General features: G+C 40.3%; 1 protein-coding gene across 4 annotated transcripts in view; it reads left to right on the forward strand.

The window, feature by feature from the left end:
* The first annotated feature begins 368 nt into the window (after positions 1 to 368).
* Positions 369 to 14,427, forward strand: part of LOC111247712 (scavenger receptor class B member 1-like) — a 37,124-nt gene continuing 23,065 nt past the window's right edge. For 3 of the 4 annotated variants that reach the window (XM_086982791.1, XM_022798971.2, XM_022798987.2), the window contains exon 1: positions 369 to 736. In XM_086982791.1, the coding sequence (XP_086838917.1) occupies positions 660 to 736 (77 nt within the window). In that variant the 5' untranslated portion in view covers positions 369 to 659. The remainder of the gene's footprint in view (positions 737 to 14,427) is intronic. The other variant, XM_022799011.2, reaches the window with a different exon arrangement.

The following is a 14,427-nucleotide window of genomic DNA, read 5'->3' on the forward strand; positions in this document are numbered from 1 at the left end:
AAACCCGTTGAATTATAAATTGACAGCTAACAACTAGTTTCTGAGTACATTTGAGTGGGTCGGAAACAGCAGTATTGCAGATTATTTTTTAATCACGTAACCATTTTGCTCATGTTTTGACTGAAAGCACTTCTGCGTTTGTGTGGGTCGACCGACATGTGACAGCCGAGTTCAGCTTTACATGTGGTCGTCTGCTGCCGCCGGTGCTGCCGCCGGTGCTGCTGCTGTCTCGAAAAGACCCCCTCTATTATGGTCTTGCAACACTATTGGAGAGAATGAAGAAAGAGGAAACTGACACCCCCAGCGGCCGACAGAGGGCGCTACTTGCCTGAACCCGTGAAAGGAACCAAACCTACTGAAACGGGCCGGCATTTGCAGTGGTCGTCCTATCATCTGTAAGCGGAATCAGGCATTCATTCGATGCTGGTCTGGTTTGACATCGTTTTGTTTCACTGACCTTCGATTGCGTTCTTAAGCTCCTCTTGGAAATACTTGTGAGTCTACTTTGTGTGCAAACATCGTCTTTCGTTTATTCGACATGTCGAATTTCGTCTATACGAAAACAGTTTGAAACCGGCTGAACCAAACCGGTCGTCAAATTCAGATACTGTCAATTCGCAAATGCACCTTGTGAGATCAACCCATAACATAAGTAATTAATGTCTACCTCACAGAAGAAATTTACCGAAAATATAGCCAGGCTGTGGCGCCAAACAATAGAGAGCATTAGATGCAGGTAAGTATTTCGTATTATCGTAGCGTGGGGTAAGTCGTGCAACTAAAAAAATCAAAGGCCGTTTAAAATTTCCAGGATGATATTGTAGCGGCAATCTCGAAAAGAGTGCACCCATGTCTCGCATCATCCCTCGACAGGGAAAGACACGTATTTATCGTTGTCTTTCGCGCCAATGTATTATTAGGTTTTTATCGTCCATTCCAGGATTAGCTGTCTGAATCTATACGAGAACTGTGCAATTCCAGGTTTTTAATTGTTCGGTAACACAAAATCGCACACAGATGTTTAAACAGTTGCCAGTCTTTTTTATTCCATACCAAAGTGAATCATTGCACTACTCTAGGTACGTTACTTAGATGACCTATAAATCGTACAAATCGCTATATGTTCTTGTTAACCAAGTGCTCATCTGGAAACACACGACGCATAATTCTAAGGGCTGCCCGCGTATAATTACGAGAAGAGGTGGCATAACATCAAGACGTAGCCCATTGACTACGTTGTCTATTAAATCGTACAAAGTGGCGCGGTTATGAACTGTATTCCTATGCGACTACCTCGAAGGGGGTAAACTCCCTATCTAGATTCTTTGTCATAGGCATCTCTAGTTTATAGTGTCTATTGCTATCAGCGGAACATGTAATTTGTTTTATTCTTTGTTTACTCGAAAAAAAAAAGGTTAGAAATTATCTTGTATTTTAAAAGCCTGTTAAATATAGGAAGATGCTTAAATATTCATTTCAAATTACTTAGTCTTGTAAACAGAATCTTTTTTACTCAGGAGTCAATAAATAGCACTGATGATTATTATGCACTATTGATCTTTGTTATAAGCTATAGCTTTTCTGTCTCCAACAACCTTTGCGTTGTCAGAGGTGATCCAGTATCGAGCAAATTTTGGCCACCCATATTTGATACTCTTAGTTTGAGAAGATAGAAAAAATTGTAATCTCATATGCTTTTACTTTAGGCTGGTGATACTGTAAACGAGAACGAATTGCTTTTTTGCTTATGAGAAGCATGTGCCTATTTTGTAGCGTGTATTACGGCTCTGAGCAAACGAATTATAGATTCATAACACGAATGTGAGGGACTTCTAATGTTACGTGAAATCGGCGCAACGTTGTTCGGGGTATTTTTTTAATAATTTCGCAAGATGCAAATTTTGACGTTTATCTCTGACAAAGACGACTGAAATCGAAGAGAAAAGACGAACCTGTCTGAGATTATTTTTTGCTCGACTACGGATTTGAATGTAATTTGTTCTATGCGTTCTATATTTGGATTGTGCGTTCGTTGTAATACAAAAAAATGGTGCCGAAACAAAGTTTAATGTCAATTAATAAAGACGGTATTCGTTGCTTTTACTTGAAGCGGTCGAAATAATTGTCTGTTAAAAATATGAAGAGAATTTTTCACTCGGAAAATCCTAATAAATATGAGAATGTTCTAATCGTATCGCTTTGTGTTATGTGCTGCGTACCGACTTATGCAATCATTCGGCTTATGCATTTCCTCGCAAATATATTCAGGTCCTTGTATTTCCGGAGTCTTGAAGCACAATGACGGTTCAGGTAGTTGAGTTTTCATGGTTCTCGATACGGCTAAAAGTGATACAAATATAGTACTGTCTGCCACTGAGTTAGTTACTTCGTTTTTGAGAATCCAATTCGTAGCTAATGTCATGTCGTCATGACTTATTGACATGACATTAGCTACGTGACTAGTATACTTCTGTCTATCTATTGGTTGTTTGTAGAAAAAAAAAAACCCTTCAATATGTTCGAAGGTAGGCTTGCCGCGTAGGGCTGCGATCATCTTTTGCACAGATGCGGTGTCTTCCCTCGTGTTATGGATATTTTGTTCCATGTTGAAGTACCCTTTTGACATTAAAGTTTTCAGAACCGTCCTCCAATGTCCAGTTCTTGCTGGATTAAATCTGATTCTAACTCGACAACAGAAAATATATGTCGCTAACAATGAGTTTGTTCGGTTACAGAAGGAACGTGTGCTTAGTAGCACAGATTTTACAAGACTGTCAATGAAAAGTGTTCGCGCCAATATGCGCCACGATACGCGACAAGGACTTACGTCGCGTATCGGGAATCTCAAAGCTGTACACTCGAAACACAACGACATAGTTTCAGTGACGACACTTGTACTTCTTCTGTACGTTTAAACCTCCGAACATCAAGAGTGCATATTAACAATTATGATACATTATACTACCAATGGACCTGGCATAACCTGCACCCGTTCATGAGGTCTATTAGTGGGACCGCGCAAATCATCTAAACAAATCTCTTGATGTGTTAATAATGACAAGGTGTTAATCATTTTCATGAAGTCACGTTGACCCGTACAACTCGACGAAGCCACTGATAGACAATTAACTCCGTTGAATCTATCAAAAATGATCTCAGACATTTGAAAGAAATTTGGTGGTCTGCAAAGATGTTTCTCCCTGCTTCCAGACTTCGTCGTTCTATTTTTGCACCGAACAGATGTTTAGGTCACCTTCGAGACACTAATAGTTCAGTGTCAAAAGCAATCTCAAAGGACCGCTGAATACACTGTGGCATAGTGTTGACTTTGTCACACCGTAACTCAAATATATGATCAAAATATTTGCAGTTTTTAAGGATTCCATAGGGAATGGTTTGTCGTCATAGTGGCCCAATACGCCGTGAAGTTTGCCGTTTCCAACTTTGCTAAGTTTTAACGGTTCTCGTTATTACATCTCAAGTTGAGAATGATGTTACTTATCCACGGCAAGGTCTAGGAGCTCGTGTAGGATTTAACGTTACTTTGCACGTTTTTTTTTAGCGCGGATGAAGTTCTTGACTCGTTGATGAAGTTTTCTTAGTGTTGTGCTAGTACTTTAACGTTTTAGAAGACAATTTCATGCACTGCACAATGTTACATTTTTCCAAGACGCGAGCCCAGGGATTCCAAGACGTGATATATATTTGAATGCCGTCTCGGGATATGTCTTGATATGATGACTGCGTGATGGTAAATTTACTGATTGCCCTATATATATTATATGATAAAGCGAACTTTAGTAGCATTATCCGGAACACTGGCATCGTTTTCTCTAATAAATGTTTTTATATAATTGCATTCTCGGCCACAATTTTGCACTGTTTGCATTTGTTGTGTCTGTTGCAATGGTTATATAATTAGCACAATCTAATGCTATATAATAGATACCATAGACAGCGTACCGTTAAGTCTTAACGACTATCGGAAATTACTGATGCCACTAGCTCTAGAGGATCCAAACGAGTTTGGATATCCAGAATTGACGAAAGGGAAAACCGGCTAAGCTGAAAGTGACAATACCTTCGATCTTCGACTTTCTAGAGGATATGATATTATCGAAAGCAAATGTATTAAAAAAACTTGACAACATTCTGACTAATGCGTAAAAAAAGGAACACACTCTATAGTCCACTCCAGTGACAGTAGCCTTCGTGGCAGGACGTGCTCTGGGAAATTCGATGCGCCGTCTTATTCAGCCAGTGGGTCTCCACGGCAGACCCACGATGCTTCGGTCAAAATGTGCGCTTTAAGCTCGTACTAACGGGGATTCACCCGTATGCAGAAGTCTGTTCTTTGTAGCATGGGTCTAGCACTCTAATGAATGATGTTGTGTCGACCTCAACTTATAACGTGAGAAATAACGACTGTTTAATTTTAATTATGTGATGAACTACATGAGGAAGTTACGAATGAAACTACTCTCTGTAGTCTAGACCTACATAGATCTTTTTGCGACTCCGCAGTCAAAACTAACGAAGCTGAGTTGCCCTCAAGCGAGTCTGCGAGACTGGGCGTCGTGTGCCACTCAAACTGATAGAGTCCCCATATGAGACGAGTCTACTGAGACATGTTTAGATGAATCGATCAAAAGTAAGTTACGCATAAATATGCCGTGTTGTAAAAATCAAACATCCACTTCACAAGTGCTATGCTAAGCAAAGTTTACTCACTTACGTTTTGTAGTGTTGTCTCGCAGACTGGTACGTGAACTAAAGGTTTCACAGTTGTGACTGTTGTTAATGACTTTTTGGGTCGTGTTTTTATTCGATCTTTGATGTGCTAGATAGCTTCCAAACTCTAAGTTTATCAAGTGATAGTGAAGCTATTTTACGCCACATACGATTAAAGAAGTTGCATGCAGAGCCCTGTTTGCGATGTCACCTAGAAGTTCGTGTCTATTTTCTGCAAACAAGACTGCGTCTAGCAGGAGGCAGTTTTATCATTCTGGAAACACTTTTCTATCAGCTATCGGAATCCCGGATGTTGTGCTTTTGCAGAACAAGAACACACAACCGTTGCGTACCATACAATCTATACGATTTATTGTTTTACCGTTGTACAATCTAATTCTGTTACTGCTGATATTCATCAGGCAATGACTTCTTTCCTTTCGCCTCAACTATGTGGGAGATCGCTCTTGATTAAGTGACGTAAATCTGAAGTCGTCGTAGCAGCACTTCCTATGCATAGGTAAATAACATCACGTTCCATGAGTTGTAATAGTATCTTGGGAACTTTGCCACATGGGCGAATCTTACAATACAATTGTGTAAGGACTCGAAAATGTGAAGCGAAATGACAAATATATCGGCTGAGTATAATCTCTCATTTACGTAGAGGCCAAGTGTGTTTGGCCTTTTTAATCAGCAAAGTATTATTTTATTTTCTATTATTATTAAAAATGGTAAACGTTTATTATTTATTACCATTTGTACAGTTGCATTGCTCAATAAGTGCACAAATGTAATATTGTTTTAGATGAGTTGTACTTCATATAAAATGATCGAGGCTGACTTGAGAACGCCTTCGGCTGCCTGCAATGCGATGATTGTTTCTGCTATTGTTGATAACGACAATAATAATCATAAATTTGATGTTGCGATACGTCTTTTGTGCATGCTGCGACTTAGTGTTTTACGAATCAAAAGAAGTCTGATTACTCTGCCGAGCGATCGTCTGAACACCCCGATGTTTCGGAAAGAGAACACGTTTACACTATTCACGGCCATCAATTTCCATTAACCGAATAAATACTCTAAGATGTTCTATTTCTTTTTCGCTATTTGGCCCTTTGGACACATATAGGACCGTTGTACATCCACTACGTAAATCCCTGACCTAGTAATGCAGCATCACACACCGTCATAATGCTGTCCTGTTTTTCTTTTTCATTACTTGGCAATAGGTTTTTCTTTCGTTGTTTAGATGCGACGTTAGATACTTTACACGGTGATCGAGCATCGGTTCCGTCCGCAACTAAACTATCAACTGTTAAAGCACCTTGCTTGAACGTTAACGATATTTAATTGTACTTAGATAAAACTTGGCTACCAGCTTTTTTTTTTTTTTTTTTTCAATCTGTTTGTTGTCCACGTCCATTTCAAAGGTCCGAAACACCACATACAGTAAATGAATGCTGCCACGCAAAATTATCAGTTTTATGCAGAGGAACGTCTGTGCGTATCCATGTACGCTGTCCTCGTTCAAACTGCTTTAAGCCGGTACAATAGCGTTATGAGATAGACCTTAACATTTGGCCGTCTCCGTACATCCAGATCGAACAATCGTTGGATCACGTCAGCCTATGGATGTTATGAATGGCTAAATTTCGATTACTGCGACAGCGTTCCTTGTGATCATCTCCGTATTCTAATTTCTCCCTTATCTTTGCAGTGTCCATCTTAGCGCTGCCGATCATTGAGTCACCGTCGCTGTCCAAATAATATCAGTCTCGGTAAAAAGGACTACTTCTTGTTTAGTTACGAAAACCTTTTTTAGCAATAGACGAGATGCGGATCCAGTGTGTTCGGAATCGTTTAGAGCACTATTGAGAATCCGCTAGGACGCTGATACGATGACGAAACAGCAGACGTTGGTAACGGATAGGATCTTAGAGAGTACTCGTCAGTCTAGAGAGATCTGCACATTGTCAAATCGAGAGACAAACTTCTGGTCAGTGCCCAGCTGTTCATTTACATAGAAAAGTGGGTTATTGTCCAATTATTTCGTGAAGCATTTATGACAAAATGAATAGATTTTTCGTTACAACAGAATCTCGTTTAATTGCCCCTTTATAATTTTCGTTAACATCGCCATAGTACCGGTATGCCTCGAGGATACGTGCACATTGATGCATCTATCACTGGCGGCATAAATCATTACGTTTGAGTAGTTCGCGGTTTATCTTAAGGTTGAGGTTGAAGTGCGACTACGCTAAATCTCGACTTAAAAGCGGCAGTATTTAGCGCAACTTTTAAGTAAATGAATAATTAGATTCCAGTATAATCCAGCATATAAGGTAAGCCGATAGTGGTTCGAGCTGGTAAAATGTAACTGGTAATAGTAGTATCCATTGTTTGTGCAGATAATTTGTTTTAATCGCTCAAGACCGAAACTCACGTCAATATTAACACCGATCAAAAAAAAAAAAACTCTCTGACCTCGGAGTCAGCCCATTGCTATTGACTTAACGAACTATATTATAGTAGAATAGTTGTAAAAGTGGTCAACTGTCTAGTTTTTCCTTTGCGCTGTTACTATTATCGTATCCAAGGCTTCTTATACGGATTATAACGAACCAGGAAAGGCGGACGACTCCGAAGTATGTTATATCCATGTCTTAGGAGGCATATGTTGAGTTGAAGTTATCACATAGTTAACTCAAGTTAGGATGATGCCTCGAATTAGGACTAAGGCACAAGAATGTATGCTAAATTTAAGCTATAGTGATAATCTCGGGTTCGGTAAAAAAAAAACGTTTGAAAACGACATCAGTACCTGAGTAGATAGAGTAATAAGTTGGCGACGACTGACAAATCTGCAACTCCAAAAAAGGAAATTTCGGTTGAATAGATCGGGAAATTGGGCTGTTTGTAAGTCTCTACAACGAAAAGCATAGATATGTATTTGATTTCAAGCTCACTAAGGAAACACCACCGTGTTTACCCGACAGTTTTGCGTCAGAAATTAACAATGTACATATAGCTCATCATAATAACAATAAACAAATACTATCTCATAATTTGGAGTATTATATTGAAATCATTGTAGAAAAGTGAAAGATACATGCAATACTGCAGTCAACCCCAAGGAACGTAAAGCTAACTTCCTATTACTCTATATTATTATTCCTAGAAAAAAATGCTCCAAAAAAATCATGCCTAATTTTAGCCTCTTCTTAACGCTAAAGCTTCCCAAATCGTGTCGAATCGAAATCTGTATGCGTATAATAATAATAATTTTAGGGAAATTGTAGCATCTCAGTGATGGTACCCTCTAGGGAATTGTAGGCGCATTTTATGGTTGAACGTGTCGTTTGTTTAACAGTACCCTGATTACGCCATAACATATGCAAATGAAAGTCTACAATTCAGGGAAGTAGCTAAAGCACATATATATATGTAATTTCTAAGCGGCGACCACTTACATATCGTGGGTTCAGCTGTAAACGTGAAATCACTTCTTCTAAAATATCTGCCGTTCTGACGACGCTATTTCAAAACGCTAGTATTACTGAAAGATAGAACAGTTCAGGAAGTTCCGGATGTGGGTCACGACCATATTACGCAATGATGTATATTTAGGTCAATTTATTATAAAAGGAAAGTGTATTATTACAAGGATAGAAAAGAGCTAAGCAATGATTTTTCGTCACTCGGGCCAATTGGTTAGGTTTCGTATGATGATTTAGGCTATATGATGATGATAATTTAGCCTAGTAGCGATGCTAATATAGGAACGCCCATGTAATGAACCACGGAGAAGAACGAAAACCCTAACCCAGGATTTGGAGTGGCTGTGGCAGCCCTAATGTAAATGGGTATTGTTTAAAGAAAGAGCGTAAGAAATCACACTAACTAAATCTTACTATCAAAGGGAAGCAATGACATGGCTTTATCTGTAGGAATATTCACTCATTTTAGAAGCGTAGTTTGCTAAGCGGACAGCTTTTTATCGGCCTGCAGGGTACTGCTTTTCGTCTTTCTCTTAACGAATATTAGCCTAACTAGGTTATTGAAATACTGACTTGAAAAGTGGCTGAGCACGTAAAGTCCAATTGAACACCGTGGATCTATACCACTTACCAGCAAGTTAATTGGGCTGGCTAGTCTTAACACGATAGCTTTTCGTTGAAGCTTCATTTTCCCGGTTAGGTTCTACCGTTATAACCAGTATAGTCAACTGCTTATCTAAGGTATAACTGTCGACCATCTAAAGTTGCCGCAAGACAAGCGTTCCGATATTCGTCAGCACTTAAAATAGTATTCTTCCATTCTATTTTAAAACGTTAGGGGCCAAAGACCTGGATAATTATAGTTCCAGTGTGTTACGAAAAAACGTCTTAAACGCGACTCCTTTAGATGTCAAGAACGGCTTGCGGTAACTCCGGCTTTCTGTTCCTTCTATTTTTCAGTTGGAAAATCATGTGTGAATACATATAAACATTTGATTAGCATATAGTAGCTATCTTGTGTTTAAATTAGCAGTGAGCGTCACTCAGACAACACTGACCGTCACGCATTAGTTGCGCAGCAGTCGGCTGTACGGGTACATCAGCGACAGTAAATTTCAGATGCGCGTCGAACTTCTGTGCATTGTTGCTACGCTACCGAGCGAATAGCGGATTGCTACACTTCTAGCGGTGTTAGCTCATTGTCAGCTGTCCGTTAACATTGTCTTATTCAACTTCGTGTCACATCAGCGTCCGTTGGATACTACATATTCTGTCCTGGTTGGGTCCTGGACAACCGCCAAAATTTGTATAATAGATAATGAGGACGCTTTGATCATTCACGTTGCTGAAGACGAAGCTGACGACGGTTACGACCTTTCCATTGTGAAAGCGTAGGTACCTTTGGACATTCTTGTGCTATGATAATGTTATAGTATCAATAGAGATTTGTTTTATGCTCTACCTTTGTGGCTGCTCTCAGATGGACGTGGACTACGCGCAAATCCAGAGAATATATGCAGTCAACAGGTTTGTTGGCAATTTTTAAACAGACGCACTTAAATAGACATAATTATGTTTTCAAAGGAAACGATCATGACGGTGCTGCTCACAGTGATAATGCTCATGACAACGTGACTCGTGGCCGGGAAGAGGCCTGTCGTTTGTAGGCAGGTCCATACGTAGTTAGGCCGCGACAACAATTGCTGATAAGTAATGTCCGTTCAAGAGTTACGAGATGTCAATACGGAGGCGGTGGCACACACAGAAGCCATAACAATAGGCCGGAACGGAAAGGGGCAACGGAGCGGAATCCGGGCGCTTGTTGTTACTTGCGTGCCGCAGCCAATGTAAGCAAGTGAAGGTGGAGAGCTTCGCATAGGGTTCACATTACTTCTTGGTGTTACACAGGAAGGTAGCAGACGCTTACTCCTACAGAATAACGCTTTAGCACTTTTACCAATGTCACTGTAGGAGGTTGATGTCGTATTGATTTTAGTTCAGGGTATAGCTGCTATAGTCGCAAGAAGTTCGGACTAACCATCAATACTAAGTGCTACCGAAGCGCCCCTGCAATGGTCCAAGTAAGGCAAGAAGCGGGGCAAGTTACGGGCGACGGGCGTAAAAATAGAAATTTTAATACCATGCCGTGCCATGTCATTACCATTACCACTAACACTAGTCTTAGTTCAGCTCAGGCTACGACCGCCGCTTTTGCCCTGTTGTTGCTGTTGGGGAGAATCTAAGGCTTCGGCTGTTTGCTGAAAGTGTAGCATAGAAGGGAGCTGATTTTTGGTGGGAAATATTGCACGTCTCTCCCGCAGACGCCCACCTACTCGCGCGTTCGTGTTCAAGCTGAGGTTTCAGCCCAGAGCCAGAAGTGAGTTTCTGGCGAAAAAGATGCTTGCTCGCTCGCCTGCTTGCTCGTGTCCCATTACTACCACCTTTGTTTTTTTTATATCCAATACGCTTATCTTCCATATTAGCGAATAACGTTCGCTGTGTGCGCGCCGTGAGGCTTATATTATAATCAGATATCGCGACGCTAATGATATCAGAAGACAGGAATAGAACAAATGTACTAGCAACATACCTGTTGCGTAAACGCTTATTGAATGGCGACATAAGGGAACATAGAGAAAGCAGAGCAGGTACATGTTTTAAATACTGATTCTATGTACAAGGGGTGATGAGACTGATGAAACGCAAGAAACATGTGCGGTTTTGTTACCTCTTCAGCTCCTCAACAGCGACGGAGTACCACCAATCAGACTGAAGTTTCCAAAATGACTAAAATATAGATGAAACGAAAGCAGTTAGGAAAAATAGATGCTGTCCACTAGTAGGATGCACGGTTTACTATACTAGGCGGCTTACGTTTGACACTGTGCGTGAGTGAAGCTTACGCCAGGATAATTAGCTCAATTATTCATTTTATAATGTAATTTAGATGCCACTTAATAAAGCGTAAGGTAAATGTAAAGAACACAATGAAACGTAATTGTCGATACGAACATCAGCAGTGCCTGTATGAATTAACAGAAACGGATTATGGTATGTTAAACTAATAAGGCGTCATTGATATAGTTGCAACACTTTTTAACAAATAAACTAAGCTCACTCACGAACTTCGGCCTATTTAACCATAGCCAGACCTATCTGATCACGCAACTTGACTCAGCGAAAAAAAACAAGTGATTCAAATACCGCATCTGCCTAACTTTATTTCGATGGAAAACAGGTATTTTTCTTACTAAAACAGGATCACCTCATTGAGAGCGATTGTGGCGTTCAAAGTATCAAAACGATTCAACTCTACCGGACGCGAGCAATGTAGAAAAAATTTGATTTTGTCACGTCACAGCACAAACTTATTGGAGACTTATCGACACGTACGAACCCATAATAGTTAGTAGTTGAACGTCTCAACTTTACCAGCTATTTGAGTTAACTGGCCGGCATATATGTTTCTGCCTGTCAATTGAATATGTGTGACGACTGCGAGATGCCACCGAGCAAGTCTTCTACTTATTTGATGTGTACTTCGCAGTAAGCGCCATTTTTACCGACGGACGCATATTTTTCTAATAGTTTGCCTCCTCTAACGTAGAGCGCGATTGAAAAAGTCGCTAGAATATTTTGGTAAGGGCAACCATAAGCGAAAGTCGCCAACTATACCGAGCCATAATACAGACCTCACTCCGTCATCGAAAGGTGATGAACAGAACATAGCATAGGCGATCTAGTTAATTGCTGTAAATGATTCTTCTTTTTCTGCCTAACGAGCGATTGCATTGACCTTGAGTCTTAGAATTAGATACATACCTTTATCGGCTAGGCTATTCCGTTGACAGGCCATAGGCCATAGGTTCATAATGCGAACGAAGGTAAATGCTAGACACAAAAAAAGCCTCTCTGTACTATGGACCCCGATGGATGAATAGCAACTGTACTTCCGAAATTCCATGATGGGCTTAAGGGTACTGGACACATATGCAACTGCTTGCGATCGTTTCCTAAAGATTTTCTTAACTTCGTTTGTGCGAACTGAATAATGAATTGCCCCTGTTGTGTCCTAGTCATGACCTTTGTACCGCAGATAATGGAAAGTCAATGGGATAAGAGTAATTACGTTCGATATAAATATTCTAGTGACAAGGGGCATGGCAAAAAAAGTCGTATGGTGGCGGTCCACCATATGACCAATTTGGTGTTTGTCTGGCGACGATTAGCAAACTTGATAGCTTTAGCTTTTATTGAAAATAAATATTGTTATTTAACCATTTGTGTTATTTCAAAAGTTCGTAACCCCGGGGGCGGGTTAAATAAGTTGTTGATATAATTTTTGCACGGCTTGACACATCTGCGGAAGACGAGACGTAGATTTAATTAGCGTGCGGTCTCGCATCTTTGCTTAGACATTAAAGCACGTAGCGAAGTAATTCAATGGATTTTTCAATTTGGCCCTAATTTTTTTTTCTACGTATATTGCATACCTGTGCTTCAGTTGATTTTATTATGAAACAAAATCAAGCTTTGGCGCTCTAGCCATGCACATGAGTAATGTTCTGGTAGCATCGCGAAGTTCTTATCGGTACTGTCAGTTTTGTTAGATTCTGCTTATCGCTGCTTAAAGGTAGCTCCTATATTTGTATCAACCTTCGAGATCGGTTTCTAGGTGCTGCATTATTGTTAGAGTCTGATCGGTTCTAAATTAAGATTGTCTAGTTAAAATGACAGTGATACTGTCACGGAATAGCTGGTTAAACCTGAATCATATGTGCTTGAGTATCTACCCATACCGTGTGTGTTTATGCAGATGATAATTATGCGTAAAATTATCGAGTTCGTGCTTGATTATACACGATCGCACGTCGTACCAATGTTGCCCACCGGGAAATATGGAGGAAATTATACTTAGTAAGCGAGGATGGGCGCGTTCCGCCGAATTGTGGTACCGTGTTCCCAGAAGGAACATAACTGTTAACCGCTGTAAATGGAACCGCTGTAAGAGAGCTTACGTCTGCTAGATACTGTGGCTATTCGTAGGCCTCTTTTTAATCTAGAGAAATATATTACTTTTTGATGGCAACCCCATTTAGATATTTTAATGGAACGTTAGTATTGCGGCGTTTTTGCGCCTTTGCCATACGACCAAAATCTTGCGCCACAAGGCTTCGGCGAAACGGTTCTGCAACTTCTTTTCACAGTCACTTATCTTGAACTTTGTAGTGATGACAATAGAAGCGTACCATCTTGGCTAAAGGATAACTCGGGTGAAGTACCTACGAGACAATGTACCGAAACGGGTTCTCAGGCATGCGCTAGAGGCGTTTTTAAGTTACCTGTGAAAATAATCCCCGCAATAGTTCTTTCTTGATTTTCACCCATCTTCAAAGGTGTTTTCAGTACAGACCTAGTAACGCAGCTTATGCTAGCGATTTAAGTGAGTCGGCCACAAATAACATCGAGTTCTTGGAACGACTCCCTTGCGTAAACTAGATGGCATCACATGAACAGGAGTGACCTTACAATGGCAAAACTTTTTTCACGTAAACGTGACATATGCGTCTTCTTCCGTCGTTTATTAGACAGAATATTTTGTGGCAAGCAGGATACGAAAACATATAGGCCTATTAAGCAAACGGCCACGCTGTTTATTACGAGAATTGTCGCTTCAGAAAAAATTAATTATCTGGGTTGGATTTGCCACGTCATTAATAGGTAGCAGTGACAGTTGCTCTGTACAGGCGCCTTTCAATAAATACCCTTAGCCTGTTTTTGTCGATACTATTTTTCAGGTTAAGGTCAGATTTCTAAGGTCGATGTTTCATATCGCAAGTAACTTCTAGCCGCTGGCCGACTTTTAGATGGTATGACGTTCGATATGTTTAGTTCTCAACTCTCGAATATTCTTGGACGATAAGCTAACGCTACATGGCAGATACGTTAATAATGCTTTCTGCGATTATAATATCGTATTTGTTTATTCTGATATGCCAAACTCATCTATGGACGCTTTTGCGTGCCGCTTACCAAACCGTATTTCTTGCGTACCTATACACCATAGACATACAGTGACCGTTTCGGCTCTAACTCGGTTCAGGTCGATGTTTCAGGTTGATTACACCTGTGGTTTTGCTGCCTATCAAACAGCCCCTCTTGCAGAAATCGAGTAAATATTCTATAATATATA

Source organism: Varroa destructor, unplaced genomic scaffold (genome assembly GCF_002443255.2).
Source record: "Varroa destructor unplaced genomic scaffold, Vdes_3.0 BEIS01000001.1, whole genome shotgun sequence".
NCBI lineage: Eukaryota > Metazoa > Arthropoda > Arachnida > Mesostigmata > Varroidae > Varroa > Varroa destructor.